This window comes from Balaenoptera musculus, chromosome X (assembly GCF_009873245.2).
Source record: "Balaenoptera musculus isolate JJ_BM4_2016_0621 chromosome X, mBalMus1.pri.v3, whole genome shotgun sequence".
Lineage (NCBI taxonomy): Eukaryota > Metazoa > Chordata > Mammalia > Artiodactyla > Balaenopteridae > Balaenoptera > Balaenoptera musculus.
The window spans coordinates 114,266,581-114,282,164 of NC_045806.1; the positions used below are offsets into that span (position 1 = coordinate 114,266,581).

Here is a 15,584-nt window from a genome sequence, read left to right on the forward strand (position 1 = left end):
TGGTAAAGATCTAGACCTCCACATTTTCAGGGACTGTCCCCTTTGGTCTGTGCTTCTACTTGTTTTTCACCTTTTGTTGCTTCTCTTAATACAGAAAATCCCACCAGGTCCTGTGACATGCATTGATCCCAGGCACTTGGCTGGGTGAACTACAGTCTCTCACCCTCCTGCAGACTGCAGAAGCCTTCCACAAAGACAGTCTCGGGCTAGGGGAGGGGTAGGTGTGATCCTGACACAGAGATGGGGCGGGGCGGGGGGGCCTGGCTGGGGAAGCTGAACACGTCAGACGACTTACAGATGTCAGTGCCATACAGCAGCTATGGCGCCTGAGCCACCTGGGTTGCGATCTCCATCCTCCTGTGCCGCCTCTCCCACCTTAGTGCAGCCACCTGCAAACTGCTGTTTGGACGCAGAGCTTGTGGTCATCGGCCGAGTTGTTGGCCTGAGCCCCTGGTCAGGCAGCTACTGGCCACAGAAAGGTTCAGAGGCAAATATAGCAATTTTTAGTTATAAAAGTTTTGTCTTTTTGCTTTTTAATTGAACATCTTATGCACTTTATGTTTTCAGAAAATAATACATGTTCCCAAGTGGGTACAAAGTTTGGTGTTTATATAACAATTTTGTTCAGAAGTTATTGAAGGATGGGACCATAAAGATTAACATTTGAGTGAAGACCTTTTATTCATCCATTAATATAACAAATATTTATTGAGGGCCTATTATGTGCCTAGCATGGGAATTTTTATAAAGTACCTAGTTTAACTTTATTTTTCACAATAGTCCTCTGAAGGCAGGTACTATTTTAAATCTCCATTTTATAGAGTATAGAACTGAGATTCATAAAGTTACTTGCCCAAGGTCACAAATGTAAAGGATTATAAGTCTAGATTAGCTTGACTACAGAATCCAGGCTTCTAACACAGTCTCTTTAATACATCATGTGAGTTTAGAATGGGAAGGAGTTATGGTGGGTGAATTGACCAAGAAGGCTTTCTAAGAGAGAGGCCTTTAGCTAGTCCTTGAAGGATGCTGAGGATAATTTGGATAGAAGGGGTAGAGGTGTGCAAGGCATTCTGGGAAAGCCTATAAACTGAGTTAAAAGACCTGGCGTTTAGGAATCTGGAGAGGAGCTAGAGGAAGGGCTTTTCAGGTAAGAATGTACATGGTGTATGTGGGGAACAGTGAATAGACTTGTCTGATTGAAACAAAACTTTTTTCATTTGTTTATTCATTCAGCAACAGGCAGTAAATGCACTCCACGTGCCAGGTGTTAAGCCCTGGGGTATATAAAGGCCAAAAAGATTCAGTCTAGTACCCCAGACTTTAATTGTTTATATAGTATTGGTAGAAAGGTTAGAAAGATAGGTTTGGGCCAGATTTTGAATGGCTAAGGTATTTCTATTCACCATATTTTACTTTAGAAACTTACTGTTTTTATACCACCAACCAAAGGTTTTTTGGTTTCACTCTAATCACATTAATTTTAGCTATGTATCTACATATGTGAGTTATATAAGCTTTAGTTGTGGGCTAGCTTGGGACCCTAGCCACATATATAGTTGTTTTTTTTTTTTTTGCAAGATACATTCCTGATTTTCAGGCACCATGGACCAATAACTGAATTGAGAATCAGAGAATTTTGGTGCTGGTTTGCTTCAAACTCATACTGTGACCTTGAGCAAGTTCATTTTCCTTTCTGGACTTCAGTTTCTGCATAGTAAAGTGAGGGGATGGAGCTGGATCAGGAGTTCTCAACCCTATCAGATCGATGTCCTCTTTGAATAACAAATGTTTTATCATTCTCCCTTTACTATTGTAAAATTATATTAATAGATACTAGATAATTAAACCTGTCTTACACATAGTTTCAATAGGCATCAATATAGCACCCTAACTATAATATAAAGGAGAAATAAAGATAAATTAGTTTTTAATAAAATAATGTATGTTTCAGTATATATTTCAGTCATTGTCAGATGCATGCACCTATGTGTATAATCACTGTAAACATGACATCTACGAATGCATATGGCTATGAGAATATTGTACATTGATGGCTCAAATACCACATCTTTCTAAAGGATACCATGATTTTCTCAAATGTTGATCAATTTTGGTAAAGTTTCAAGCCAAACATAGTACCATTTTCCCTCAATTTACATGGTAGTTGCATTGCTGGGGGAAAAAATCAATGTATATTAAAACTATGTAAAAATACTTTATCTGTAAAATGAAGTTAGAATCTAGGCGCAGATAATCATAAGCAGTTTTTCGCTCACATGAATGTTGGATGGGGCTTTTGGAAGTTCTTCTCAATTCTTTGTGCGGGTCTCCTGGTGCCAAGCAGGACGTCTGGCCTTCTATTCAATACCATGCTGCTAAATTCCAGTAGCATCCCCACACCTTTTCATTATGCCCCCTAGAGGGTGCTGCTCCCCCTGTTGAAAACAGCTAGACCAAAAGAAGCTGTAGTTACCTGCCAGCTTGATTCTTTGATTCCCTGCCTGTATTTTTACCGAGTGAAACCCATCATGTGCTGTGTCCTGAATCAAGAATTCTCGTCTATATTTCTACATTTGCTTCTTGTGACTTCATTATAAATAGCATTAAAGACCTGCTTACCTTGTATGCATTTATGACAATTGCTATGTCTTATAAAAGATTTTGAAACTCTGGGATGTAAAGATGCAGAATAATTCATTAATTTTAAATGGATTTAAAAAAATGGGTTCCACCATTTAGTTATCTTTTTGCATTTGTCATTTTGTCTCAAATGTACCTTAGGATTTTAAAACGATTTATTTTCTTATGCAGGAGTAGTATGTGTTGTGGACTGTTATTTCCAGCAGATGGCAATGTTTGGTGCAAAAACTGCTTGATTTAACAACTGCAGATTTTCTAGGCTCTCTTTGTATTTAAAAGCCAAACTTCATAGTGCATATTTGAAAGTTTCTCTCCTTTTTTTTACATTTTATTTTTTCTTCCAGTTTTACTGAGATATAATAGATATACAGCACTGTATGAGTTTAAGGTGTACAACATAATGATGTGACTTATGTCACGAAATGATGACCACAATAAATTTAGTGAGCACCCATCATCTCATATAGATACAAAATTAAAGAAATAGAAAAACAATGTCTTTTCCTTGTGATGAGAACTCTTAGGATTTACTCTGTTTAACAGCTTTCATATATAACATACAGCAGTGTCAATTGTATTTATCATGTTGTACATTACATCCCTAGTACTTATTTATCTTATAACTGGAAGTTTGTACCTTTTGACTGCCTTCACATAGTTCTCCCTCTCCCCAATCTCCGCCTCTGGTAACCACAAATCTGATCTCCTTTCCTATGGGTTTATTTGTTTGTTTTTGAAGTATAATTGATCTACAACACTATGTTAGTTCCTGTTACACAACATAGTGATCCAATATTTCTATCCATTTTAAAATGATCACCATGATAAGTCTAGTTACCATCTGTCACCATACAAAGGTATTACATAATCATTGACTATGTTACTCACCCTGTACATTTCATACTCGTGATTCATTTATTTTGCAACTGGAAGTTTGTGCCTCTTAATTTCCCTCACTTATTTCACTCCTTTTTATTTATTTTATTTTTTGGCTGCATTGGGTCTTTGTTGCTGTGCGTGGGCTTTCTCTAGTTGTGGCAAGCGGGGGCTACTCTTTATTGTGGTGCGTGGGCTTCTCATTGCAGTGGCTTCTCTTGTTGCGGAGCACGGGCTCTAGGTGCGTGGGCTTCAGTAGTTGTGGCACGCGGGCTCAGTAGTTGTGGTGCATGGGCTCAGCTGCTCCACGGCATGTGGGATCTTCCCGGACCAGGGCTCAAACCCATGTCCCCTGCATTGGCAGGTGGATTCTTTTTAATTTTTAAATTTTATTAAACACATATATATTTTTAAAATTTATTTATTTATTTTTTGGCTGTGTTGGGTCTTCGTTGCTCTGCGTGGGCTTTCTCTAGTTGCAGTGAGCAGGGGCTACTCTTCGTTGCGGTGCACGGGCTTCTCATTGCGGTGGCTTCTCTTGTTGTGGAGCATGGGCTCTAGGCGCGCGAGCTTCATTAGTTGTGGCACATGGGCTCAGTAGTTGTGGCTTGTGGGCTCTAGAGCACAGGCTCAGTAGTTGTGGTGCACGGGCTTAGTTGCTCCGTGGCATGTGGGATCTTCCCGGACCAGGGCTCGAACCTGTGTCCCCTGCATTGGCAGGCGGATTTTTAACCACTGTGCCACCAGGGAAGCCCCTTAACTCCTTTTTAAAAGGCTTGATGTGAGTTTACTTGCTTAAGGTGATTGACAGTCTGGTGAAGAGATGCATGCAATTCAAATTTTGAAAGATTAAGTCACATTTTAGTATAGGAACAATATTTTAATAAAATGGCTAAGATGAATCCTTTCATACAATGAATATTTATCCCTGGATTTGTCAGTTCTGTAAATTCAGATTTTCTTATAGGTTTTAAAAAAATAGTTTATTTCAAAACAATTTCATACTACAGAAAAATTGCTAGAATAACACAAAGAACTCCTGTAGTTCCGTTAACCAGACATCCCAATTGTTAACATTTTACTTCATTTGCTCCATTGTTCACTCTTCTTTGTGTGTGTCCATTATCATTAGTCTTTCTGTGAATCTTTTGAGAGCTAGATGTTGTCTCATTACCCCTATATCCTCCAGAGTATCTTTCCCTAAAACAAGGTCACCCTCCTATATAACTAGCATACAACCGTGCAAACCGGGAATCAATATTGGCATTACATTACCATCTGATTCACATTCATCCGTTCAGATTTCACCAGCTGGCCAACAATGTCACTTTTCTCCTTTCTGATTCACTATCCTATCCAGGATTACATGTTATGTTTAGTTTTTGATCTCCTCCAATCTGGGCCAGTTCTTTAGTCTTTCCATGTGTTTCATATTCTTGAAATTTTTTTTAAAATTTATTTATTTTTTATTTATTTATTTTTGGCTGCATTGGATCTTCATTGCTGTGTGCGGGCTTTCTCTAGTTGTGGCGAGAGGGGGCTACTCATTGTTGCGGCGTGCGGGCTTCTCATTGTGGTGGCTTCTCTTGTTGCGGAGCACGGGCTCTAGGTGCACAGGCTTCAGTAGTTGTGGCATGCGGGCTCAGTAGTTGTGGCTCGAGGGCTCTAGAGCGTAGGCTCAGTAGTTGTTGTGCATGGGCTTAGTTGCTCCACGGCATGTGGGATCTTCCTGGACCAGGGCTCGAACTTGTGTCCCCTGCATTGGCAGGCAGATTCTTAACCACTGCACCACCAGGGAAGTCCCTCTTGAAATTTTTGAAGAGTACCAACCTTACAATCTGTAGGATGACCATCAACCTGGGTCTGTCTGATGGTTCTTCGTGTCCAGGCTCAGGCCATGGATTCTCGACAGGAAGACCACAAAAGTGATAGCTCACATCAGTAGACACATAACGTCAACCTGACCTTTCATGGATAATGTTAACCATGATCACCAGGTCATCAGGTGTCAACTAAAATCCATTGTTGAATTAAAACTCATTTCAATTAAAACCCATCATTTCAGTTTTTTTAAAGCAGTGTATATTGGCTTGCTTCACACCCACCCCCAAACTTCAGAAAAAAACACTTAAAGATACCTAATTTTAAATAATAAGTCATTTCAAACATAACTTGGTCAACCTGTACCAATGTTTTCCTTTTGCTAAGAGCATGCCATTAATTTAAGGGGTAATAATACTGCATTAATGGTTTAAATGTTTACTGGGGATTATCATTTAAGATCATTTATTGGGGATATTTTATAAGAAAGCTATTGAAAGGTTGAGTTTGATTGCACACCAGCAGAAACAGCTGGTGATTATATTTTCTTGTGTTTTATTCTGTACTGAGCACTACAGTATTAAAAAAACTTTTATAAATTCGTTGTTAAAATATTTCAAAATACTTAACGTACAAAAATGTAAAATATTAAGATATTCTATAAGAAATAATGACTGAAATTGAATACTGTTTTCTAATTAAACAAAATACCCTAATAATAAACCTATTTGCAGGAGGTGGATTTTGTGTGTTGCAGTGACAACTAAAAGTTGTCTTTTAGTTCAAATGTTGAGTTCAATTTAAATAATAATATTGATAATACTTGTATGTGGTGAAGACTGCAAACCATATAGAAAATGTATAAGTAAAATTCTCCCTTCCTTTACTACCCTCCCCCCAATTTCTAGTCTCTTGCTCCAAAAGTATAACCATTATTTTTTCTTCCAGAAAAATGTCTGCATCTACAAAATATGTATATAATTTGGGGGGGGGAATAGAATCTTGCTGTACATAACTTGTCTTACTATATACTTTTCACCTTTCTTTTTTCGCTTAATGCTATTTCATAGACATAGTGTCACCTATAGATGCACATCATTCTTTTTAATGGTTACATAGTATTTCTTAGCATGGATTACCACAGTTTATTTATTCCCATTCTGATGGGAATTTTTGGTTTTTTCTAGGTTTTTAAATTTACAAACAAAACTACAGTGACATTACATATACCTTTGTAAGCATGGTATGAAGTTGCAATTAAGATGAAAATGTGGTCTGGATAAAAGGAAATGAAGTATGGGGTGGACTTAGGGTTACAGAAAAATAGTAGCAAAATGGTACTATTTCTGGTGAACAGCAGTAAGCTAAAATTATTTTTTTCCTAGTCCCTTTCTGAAATGAGGTAGAATATCAGTAAATAAAAAAATGATAAAAATATCAGGCTAGATTGCATGATTCCATGAAGTTAGCAGTAAAGAAATAGAGACAGTACAGGCAGAATAACTTTCTGTCTGTTTTAGGATTATAACCAGTAAAAAGTCAGTTAAAGTTTGGTCATGTGATTTTGTATTTTTGTTTTTAGGAAAACAAACATATCAAGTGGGGTTCTAGATGGGATTATATTTTGGAGTGCATGTCTCATACCAGCATTCAGTGGTTTAGGTAAGCACTTTATGAAATAAAGAATAAGTAGCTTCATGGTAGGAAATGTATACAAACACACACACACATACATACATATATGTATTTTAAAAATTATTTTGTCACCAGAGATGATCTTTTTTTCCTTTTAGTTTTATTGAGATATAATTGACATATAGTACTGTATACGTTTAAAGTATGCAGCATAATGATTTGACTTACATTGATGACCACAATAAGTTTAGTGAACATCTATCATCTCCTATAGATACAAAATTAAAGAAATATAAAAAGATATTTTCCTCGTGATGAAAACTCTTAGGATTTACTGTTTAACAACTTTCATATGTAGCGTACAGCAGTGTTAATTATATTAACCATGTTGTACATTATACCCCTAGTACTTCATCTTATAACTGCAAGTTTGTACCTTTTGACCACCTTCATCCAGTTCCTCCTGCCCCCACCCCCATCCGAGATGATCTTGAGTGACATTTTTCCTTCTCTGTGGCTAATTTCCCTTCTCCTTCCTCTCCCCCACCTCTCCACATATGCAAAGAGAAAGAAAAAAAGGAAAATCTGTATTAAATATACTAAAATGTATGCTGAAGGGAAGGAGAAGGCTGAGATGTCCTAGAGATAAGATGTCTGCGTGTAAAGAGTAGTCCATGCTGGGAAGTAGGCAGGATAGGACTGTGGCAGTGGACACTGTGCAAAAGATGGAATGAAAACAGGATAGACGCTTTCATTTGTGGGGTCAAAGTCTGAGCAAACTAGAGTGTAAGAAAAAGCAGTAACCACCTGGGGTGGAGGAAAGTCAGGATGTCATGAAAGACTGGGAAGAGAGCAGAGAAAGGTGAAAAGATTAAGTATGAGAAACCAAAACATTGCAAGTGGTCAAGGCAGGTCATATAGACGAGAGGACTGTGTTGAGATAATGTCTGTGAGTGAAGGTGGATTCATTCTCCACGTATTCTTTTTCATCCCTATTAGGGTGCCAAGCACTAGGAGAGGCTCTCAGACGTGGCGGTGCATAAGGCCAACAGGCTTCTGCTCGCAGGAAACTTATATTCTAGTGGATTCAGAGTGAAGGGACTTGATTCCTCAGGAATCTTCAACAGGACAGACCACAGAGTTAGGAGTCCTTCAGGACTGTGGAAGGAGTAGTTTCAACATGAAATCGAAGGATGGACCAACTGAGAATGTGATGATTGGGGCTGTCATAAAGCGTTGACGACGAGAGTAGGATCTTCAGTTAGTAACTTAGGAGACTGATCAGAGAAGCCGACGAGAAATAGATGAACCTGTGTATGTAGTATTTTTTTCCCCTGTTTTCCTCATATCCTATAATAAGCCAGTTTTGAATGGAAGAAGACTATAAAGGTAAAGATGAAAGTAAGAAAAGGTGTGATTCTATGAGTATGGTCTTCTGAGGTGATGATTTTCCTTATATGCCATTGCCTTTATTTTTTAAAAAATTTATTTTATTGAAGTATAGTTGATTTACAGTGCTATTGCCTTTAAAGTGAGAATAGCACCCCCTTCTCCTCCTCCTATTTCTATCCTTATTCTTCCTTCTCCTCTACCTCCTTCTCCTCCTCATTGTTATTATCATATTGTAGCTTTTCTAGAAAATCTTCTGTTTGGGCAATAGTCCAGGTCCCATTTTGTCACACCACCCAGAACTCTCTTCAGATAAAATTTATTTACTTATTATTTTTTTAAAGATTTACTTATCATTTATTTTATTTATTATTGGCTGCATAGTGTCTTGGTTGTGGCACGTGGGATCTTCATTGAGACATGCGGGATCTTTTGTTGTGGTCTTCTGTCTAGTTGCGGCATGCGGGTTTTCTCTTCTTTAGTTGTGGTGCATGGGCTCCAGAGTGCGTAGGCTCTGTAGTTTGCGGCACACAGGCTCTCTAGTTGAGGCGCGCGAGCTCAGTAGTTGTGGTGCGAGGGCTTAGTTGCTCCACGACATGTGGGATCTTAGTTCCCTGACCAGGGATGGAACCCACATCCCCTGCATTGTAAGGCGGATTCTTTACCACTGGACCACCAGGGAAGTCCCTGGATAAAATTTATTTAAATGCTTTCTTTAAAGGGGTTGTGAAAGGGAAGGGTGTCCAGATAGATTGTGGGGCTAATCTCTAGTAGTATTAATATTTATAATGTAACAATAAATGTACTTTAGTTTCTGTCTCAAGCTAATTTACTTATGACATTTAACAGACATTTTAGACATTATCTTAGTGGCATTTTTCTAAAAGAGTGCTGGCCTTTTCATAGATTCTGGTGAAACTTTTTTGATGTGTCTGGATTTGTCTGGGTGGTGGGATGGCAGAAGGTCTTGATTTTGATTTGGGCATAGATTTTAAGGTTCAGTTTTGGAAACAGTATGTAAGAGCTGGTAGGTAAGTGGTCCATGGGGTCTTTACCCCGAAGCTTGATAAAGACTTGATAGAGTTAAAAGCCTTGGTCCATCAGCTAAGAAGTCAGTCAGTCAGTCATCAATTCAACATTGATTCCTGAACTTCCATGCTCAGTTTCATGTTCTGGAACTATGTCTGTGTTCCTGATCTTATTCATTTCCCCTTGTTTCTTTTTGGGAATGTACTCTTACAAAGTTCTAAAATAACCTTAAGAATAGTGTTGCTTCTATTGATTTATTTGTAATGCACTTTTGTGATAGAGCTTTTTTTAAAAAAATTTTTTATTTATTTGTTTTTGGCTGCGTTGGGTCTTCGTTGCTGTTCGCGGGCTTTCTCTAGTTGCGGCGAGTGGGGGCTACTCTTTGTTGTGGTGCGCAGGCTTCTCATTGCGGTGGCTTCTCTTGTTGCGGAGCACGGTCTCTGGGCATGCAGGCTTCAGTAGTTGTGGCTCACGAGCTCTAGAGCACAGGCTCAGTAGTTGTGGTGCATGGGCTTAGTTGCTCCATGGCATGTGGGAATCTTCCCGGACCAGGGCTCGAACCCATGTCTCCTGCATTGGCAGGCGGATTCTTAACCACTGCGCCACCAGGGAAGCCCCTTGTGATAGAGCTTTAAGTTCATTTAATATATTGATGTATTCAGCCTTTGATCCACATTTAACCTTAGAAAACTGATCGACATAATGATAATTTGAATGTCTTTCTTTTACGTGTGCACACATTTTCTTTTTAGTATTCAAATAAGAAACTTGAGACTTAACTTCTCTTTTTCCTTCTTTATGTTTTGTAGTATTATGAATTCCATTGTTATTGCTGTCTTCTTATCTGGAATGGTGGCTATGATCATATTAAGGACTCTCCATAAAGATACTATCAGATATAATCAGATGAGTTTTCCCGTAAGTAAAAATGCACATATTTGATTCAGCAAATATTTTGAGTGCCTGCTTTGCCCAGTTCTCAATGTTATATTTCTACTTAGAGTATAACACCTTGAATACAATGCATTTTGATGTCTAGTAATTTTGCATATTATGCTGAATCAAAGTACAGAGTGTTGTGTTGATTCTTAAAAAGTACAGGTAAGTTTATTAGAGAGTTATTTGCTATCAACTCTTTGGTTATATTCCTTTTCATGTTTCTGACCTTTCAAAATATCATTATTTAAGATTTTCATTAATTTGCAGCATGAGATAAATGTATGAAACACTGCAAAATACTACAATTTAGGGTAAATTTAGTTTTATCAATTTATACTGTTTTGACTCTTGTAATCATTTGTGTATTGATGAACTTTTAATTTCTATAGAATTGGTTGAATCTTTTTTTTTTTAATTAATTAATTTATTTTTGGCTGCGTTGATCTTTGTTGCTGTGCGTGGGCTTCCTCTAGTTGTGGTGAGCGGGGGCTACTCTTTGTTGCGGTGCGCGGGCTTCTCATTACGGTGGCTTCTCTTGTTGTGAAGCATGGGCTCCAGGTGCGCAGGCTTCAGTAGTTGTGGCACACGGGCTTAGTTGCTCCGCGGCATGTGAGATCTTCCCGGACCAGGGATTGAACCCGTGTCCCCTGCATTGACAGGCGGATTCTTAACCACTGCGCCACCAGGAAGTCCCTTGGTTGAATCTTTTATGTATGTTAAATCGTGTTGCTTTCTTCATGAAAATCAAGCCAGTTGTGTCCTTTATATAATTAACACACTCCCTCCAATGCAAAACTTAAAGTAAGGGAATAGCTCATTTGTATGGCAGGGTCACATACCTGCCAGAGACCTACTCTATCCAAAATGAGCCATTGGTTTCCAGCTAGTCTGTCTCTAGAGGAAAATTCATTTTTCTCTAACTTTCAGAGCTCTTGTAACTTTCTGTCCTAGTAACTCCCGTGCTTATTAAAGACTTTCTCATATGCAAGAAGATGGCCAGAAGGAGTTTGGTTGGAAGCTGGTTCATGGGGATGTATTCAGACCTCCAAGGAGTGGAATGTTGCTGTCAGTTTTCCTGGGTCAAGAACACAAGTTTTGGGCTTCCCTGGTGGCGCAGTGGTTGAGAATCTGCCTGACGATGCAGGGGACACGGGTTCGAGCCCTGGTCTGGGAAGATCCCACATGCCGCGGAGCAACTAGGCCCGTGAGCCACGACTACTGAGCCTGCGCGTCTGGAGCCTGTGCTCCACAACAACAGAGGCCACGATAGTGAGAGGCCCGCGCACCGCGATGAAGAGTGGCCCCCGCTCACCGCAACTGGAGAAAGCCCTCGCACAGAAACGAAGACCCAACACAGCCAAAAATAAATAAATAAATAAAATTTAAAAAAAAAAAAAAAAAAAAAAGAACACAAGTTTTGATTATGACATTTATTACTTTATGTGAGTAATCTCAGATCAATATGTGTCTTCTTCAACATTCTTAGTGAGCTGGTAACATATGTTAAACTTTGATTCATGTGTACAAAAGAACTTTGAAAATTCTACCCTAAAGTTTAAGGAAATGTGTGTTTTATAGTACTTACATTTCTTTCTTCTCAAATTAAGGATATGAGTCTGAATATGTTCCTATATCAAGGAACTTTCATAGCATCTTCAGTTTTGAATAATTTATTGTAATGTCCAATACACTTGTTCCTTGCTTTGCAAGGTAGGTGCGTTCTTGAAAATCAGTATGTGGGTAGAATCATATTTTAAGTGAACTCAGGGAGTTATAATTCAAAGACTAGCATTTTGAAATGCTATGGCAAGCCTGAGTGCTGGTCTTTAAATGTATAAGCGCAATGGCATCGTTAGTAGGCTTACAGTGGCTGATGAACTCTGGCTGCCTTCATTTATCAACTAAAAATGGAGTTTGTCAGTTTTTGATAACCAGAGTGCTGATTTTCACAAACAAAGCTGCTGTAAATAAATGGCTTATTAGCTGTTTCAGATGTCAGTGATAATTTCAAAATTTAGCTCTTAAGGTTATATTTTCCTGAGACCAAGTCTCACTGTGATTTTTCCCCCTTACCTTGAATAAAAGGAAACAGAAGGAAATTTTTGTGGGAAAAATGATTTGCTGTTTATGCAGTGACTACTGGAGTAGGGAAGGGGAAGATCTTTTGTTTAATTTTGATTTAAACAGTGAGATTAAAGGCTAAATTGAAAACATATCATTTGCCTTGTATGGAAAATCAGACTTTTGCATTAAGAAAAAATTGTCAAAAAAATTAGCTAAGGGCTTCCCTGGTGGCGCAGTGGTTGAGGGTCTGCCTGCCGATGCAGGGGACGCGGGTTCGAGCCCTGGTCTGGGAGGATCCCACATGCCGCGGAGCGACTCGGCCCGTGAGCCACAATTACTGAGCCTGCGCGTCTGGAGCCTGTGCTCCGCAACAAGAGAGGCTGCGATGGTGGGAGGCCCGCGCACCGCGATGAGGAGTGGCTCCCGCTTGCCACAACTAGAGAGGGCCCTCGCACAGAAACGAAGACCCAACACAGCCATACATACATACATACATACATAAATAAAAAGAATGTAAGCAGACAAGAATAGCATTAAAAAAATAAAAAAAATTAAAAAAAAATTAAAAAAAAATTAGCTAAGAGAATAACATCAAAGAATTTCCTTGTATGCTGTTTCATAAAAATATCTTCATAAGGTTGTCTTTATTATGAAGTCCTATGTGCTTTTGAGGCCATTACTGTCACTGGTTTGATATTTCTCTTTTGTGCCTTTAGTTCTGGCCTGTCTTGGTTTCCTTTCCCCTGCCAATCGAGGTGCTTTAATGACCAGTGCTATTCTGTTATGGGTCCTTCTGGGAACCTCTGCTGGATACGTATCTGCTAAGATGTATATGAGTAAGCATTGCAACTGTTATTATTCCAGTAAGTTGGTGTATTAAATGTAGAAATTAAAAAGCTGTAAAATTCAAAATTCAAAAATTGCATGGGGAATTTTAGCTGACCTAGCAAAATGTAGTTGTGTGTTAGTTACTATAAAGTATTTGTAAAGTGGACTAAATCCAGTTGCTCCAGTAACTCTTCTGTCCTTTACTTCCTCAGCATTTAGAGGTATTAAGTGGAAGACAAATTTTTTGCTGACGGCACTACTGTGTCCTGGGTTAATATCTCACGTTCTCTTTTCTCTATGCCATTATACTCTTTCTTATACTTTTTTTTAAAATAAATTTATTTATTTATTTATTTATTTATTTATTTATTTTTGGCTGAGTTGGGTCTTTGTTGCTGCGCACGGGCTTTCTCTAGTTGCGGTGAGTGGGAGCTACTCTTTGTTGCGGTGCATGGGCTTCTCATTGCAGTGGCTTCTCTTGTTGCGGAGCATGGGCTCTATGCGTGTGGGCTTCAGTAGTTGTGGCACGCGGGCTTCAGTAGTTGTGGCTCGCGGGCTCTAGAGTGCAGGCTCAGTACTTGTGGTGCACAGGCTTAGTTGCTCAACGGCATGTGGGATCTTCCTGGACCAGGGCTCGAACCCGTGTCCCCTCCATTGGCAGGCAGATTCTTAACCACTGTGCCACCAGGAAAGCCCCTGTCTTATACTTTATCTTGGAAAAATCATTTTACACGATAATGAAGAGTAGAAAGGAGTTGAGTGACCCCTGTGTTTTCTGTGGCTGCAGCATTCTTTTTCTGGTGTATCTGCGTTCTTTTCATCTTTTTGTACATCTTAACCCCTAGTACAAAGAGATGGCGATGGTGCTGTGGTATTCAATTTTCAAAAATTAATTAATTAATTTTTGGCTGCGTTGGGTCTTAGTTGCTGCGTGCGGGCTTTCTCTAGTTGCTGCGAGAGGGGGCTACTCTTTGTTGCGGTGCGCAGGCTTCTCATTGTCGTGACTTCTCTTGTTGTGGAGCACGGGCTCTAGGCATGCAGGCTTCAGTAGTCATGGCACGTGGGCTCAGTAGTTGTGGCTCGCGGGCTCTAGAGCTCAGGCTCAGTAGTTGTGGCGCATGGGCTTAGTTGCTCCGTGGCATGTGTGATCTTCCCAGACCAGGGATCGAACCCGTGTCCCCTGCATTGGCAGGCGGATTCTTAACCACTGTGCCACCAGGGAAGCCCCTTTCTTATACTTTATCTTAGAAAAATCATTGTACATGATAATGAAGAGTAGAAAGGAGTTGAATGACCACTGTGTTTTCTGTGGCTGCAGCATTCTTTTTCTGGTGTATCTGTGTTCTTTTCATCTTTTTGTACATCTTAACCCCTAGTACAAAGAGATTGCGATGGTGCTGCGGTATTCCATTTTGATCTTTGTTTTTGAAGCAGGTTTCATAAATGCTCATCTCAGTTATGCATCTTGCCTTATATATCACGTTAGAGTGACAATTTATACACCACATTGTGTTATTCTCCTCGTCCTTGCCTTCAGTGATTATTTCTTCATGTCTCATCTAGTTACTGCAGTGTCATTAGTGACTACAGTACCCAGGCACAGTCATGGTCAGAGTGGGAGTCGGGGTGGTGCTGCACAGTGGCCATAATGGGAGTTCATCCAGTCCCCTAATTATAGAGATGTGGAATCAACGTGTTCAAGGTCACACAAGAAGTCAGTCATGAAGCCCAGGCTGTATATAACCAAACGCACCCCTTACATCCCGTCCAGTGCTCTTCCCATAATACCTCACTGATAAGGTGCTGACTTGCTTAAGGTTTTATCTCCAAATTCTTTAATACGTTTTGTCTTAGTCAGCTTGGGCTGCCATAACAAAATACCATAGACTGAGTGGCTTAAACAACAGACATTTATTTTCTCACGGTTCTGGAGACTGGGAAGCCCAAGATCAGGGCATCAACAGGGTTGGGTCCTGGTAAGCACTCTCTTCCTGGTTGCTGCTAGCTGCCTTCTTGCTGTGTCCTCACATGGCAAAGGAAAAGAGAGAGAGAGAGCGAACTCTTTGGTGTCTCTCCTTATAAGGGCACTGATGCCATCATGAAGACCGCACCCTCATGACCTCATCTAAACCTTATCCCTCCCTAAAGGCCCCATTTCCAAATACCGTCACATTAGGGATTAGGGTTTCAACATATGAATTTTGGGGGACACAATTCAGTCCCTAACAAGTTTCTTTAAAGAAAATTCTTTCCTTGATATGTTCTGAAGGACAAGTTTTTTTTTTTTAAGGAAAAAGTAGTGGATTATATCTTAACTGTTATGTGGTACTTTAATTTTCTTTTGTTGTAAAATTCCCATG

At 39.5% G+C, this 15,584-nt stretch overlaps 1 protein-coding gene across 1 annotated transcript in view; it reads left to right on the forward strand.

The window, feature by feature from the left end:
• The window catches only part of LOC118888371 (transmembrane 9 superfamily member 2-like), a 102,521-nt gene that overhangs the window by 54,307 nt on the left and 32,630 nt on the right, over positions 1-15,584 (forward strand). The window contains exons 5-10 of the mRNA XM_036839329.1: positions 6,923-7,002; positions 10,203-10,315; positions 11,325-11,417; positions 11,739-11,774; positions 13,113-13,232; positions 13,437-13,494. Of these exons, the coding sequence (XP_036695224.1) occupies positions 6,923-7,002; positions 10,203-10,315; positions 11,325-11,417; positions 11,739-11,774; positions 13,113-13,232; positions 13,437-13,494 (500 nt within the window). The remainder of the gene's footprint in view (positions 1-6,922; positions 7,003-10,202; positions 10,316-11,324; positions 11,418-11,738; positions 11,775-13,112; positions 13,233-13,436; positions 13,495-15,584) is intronic.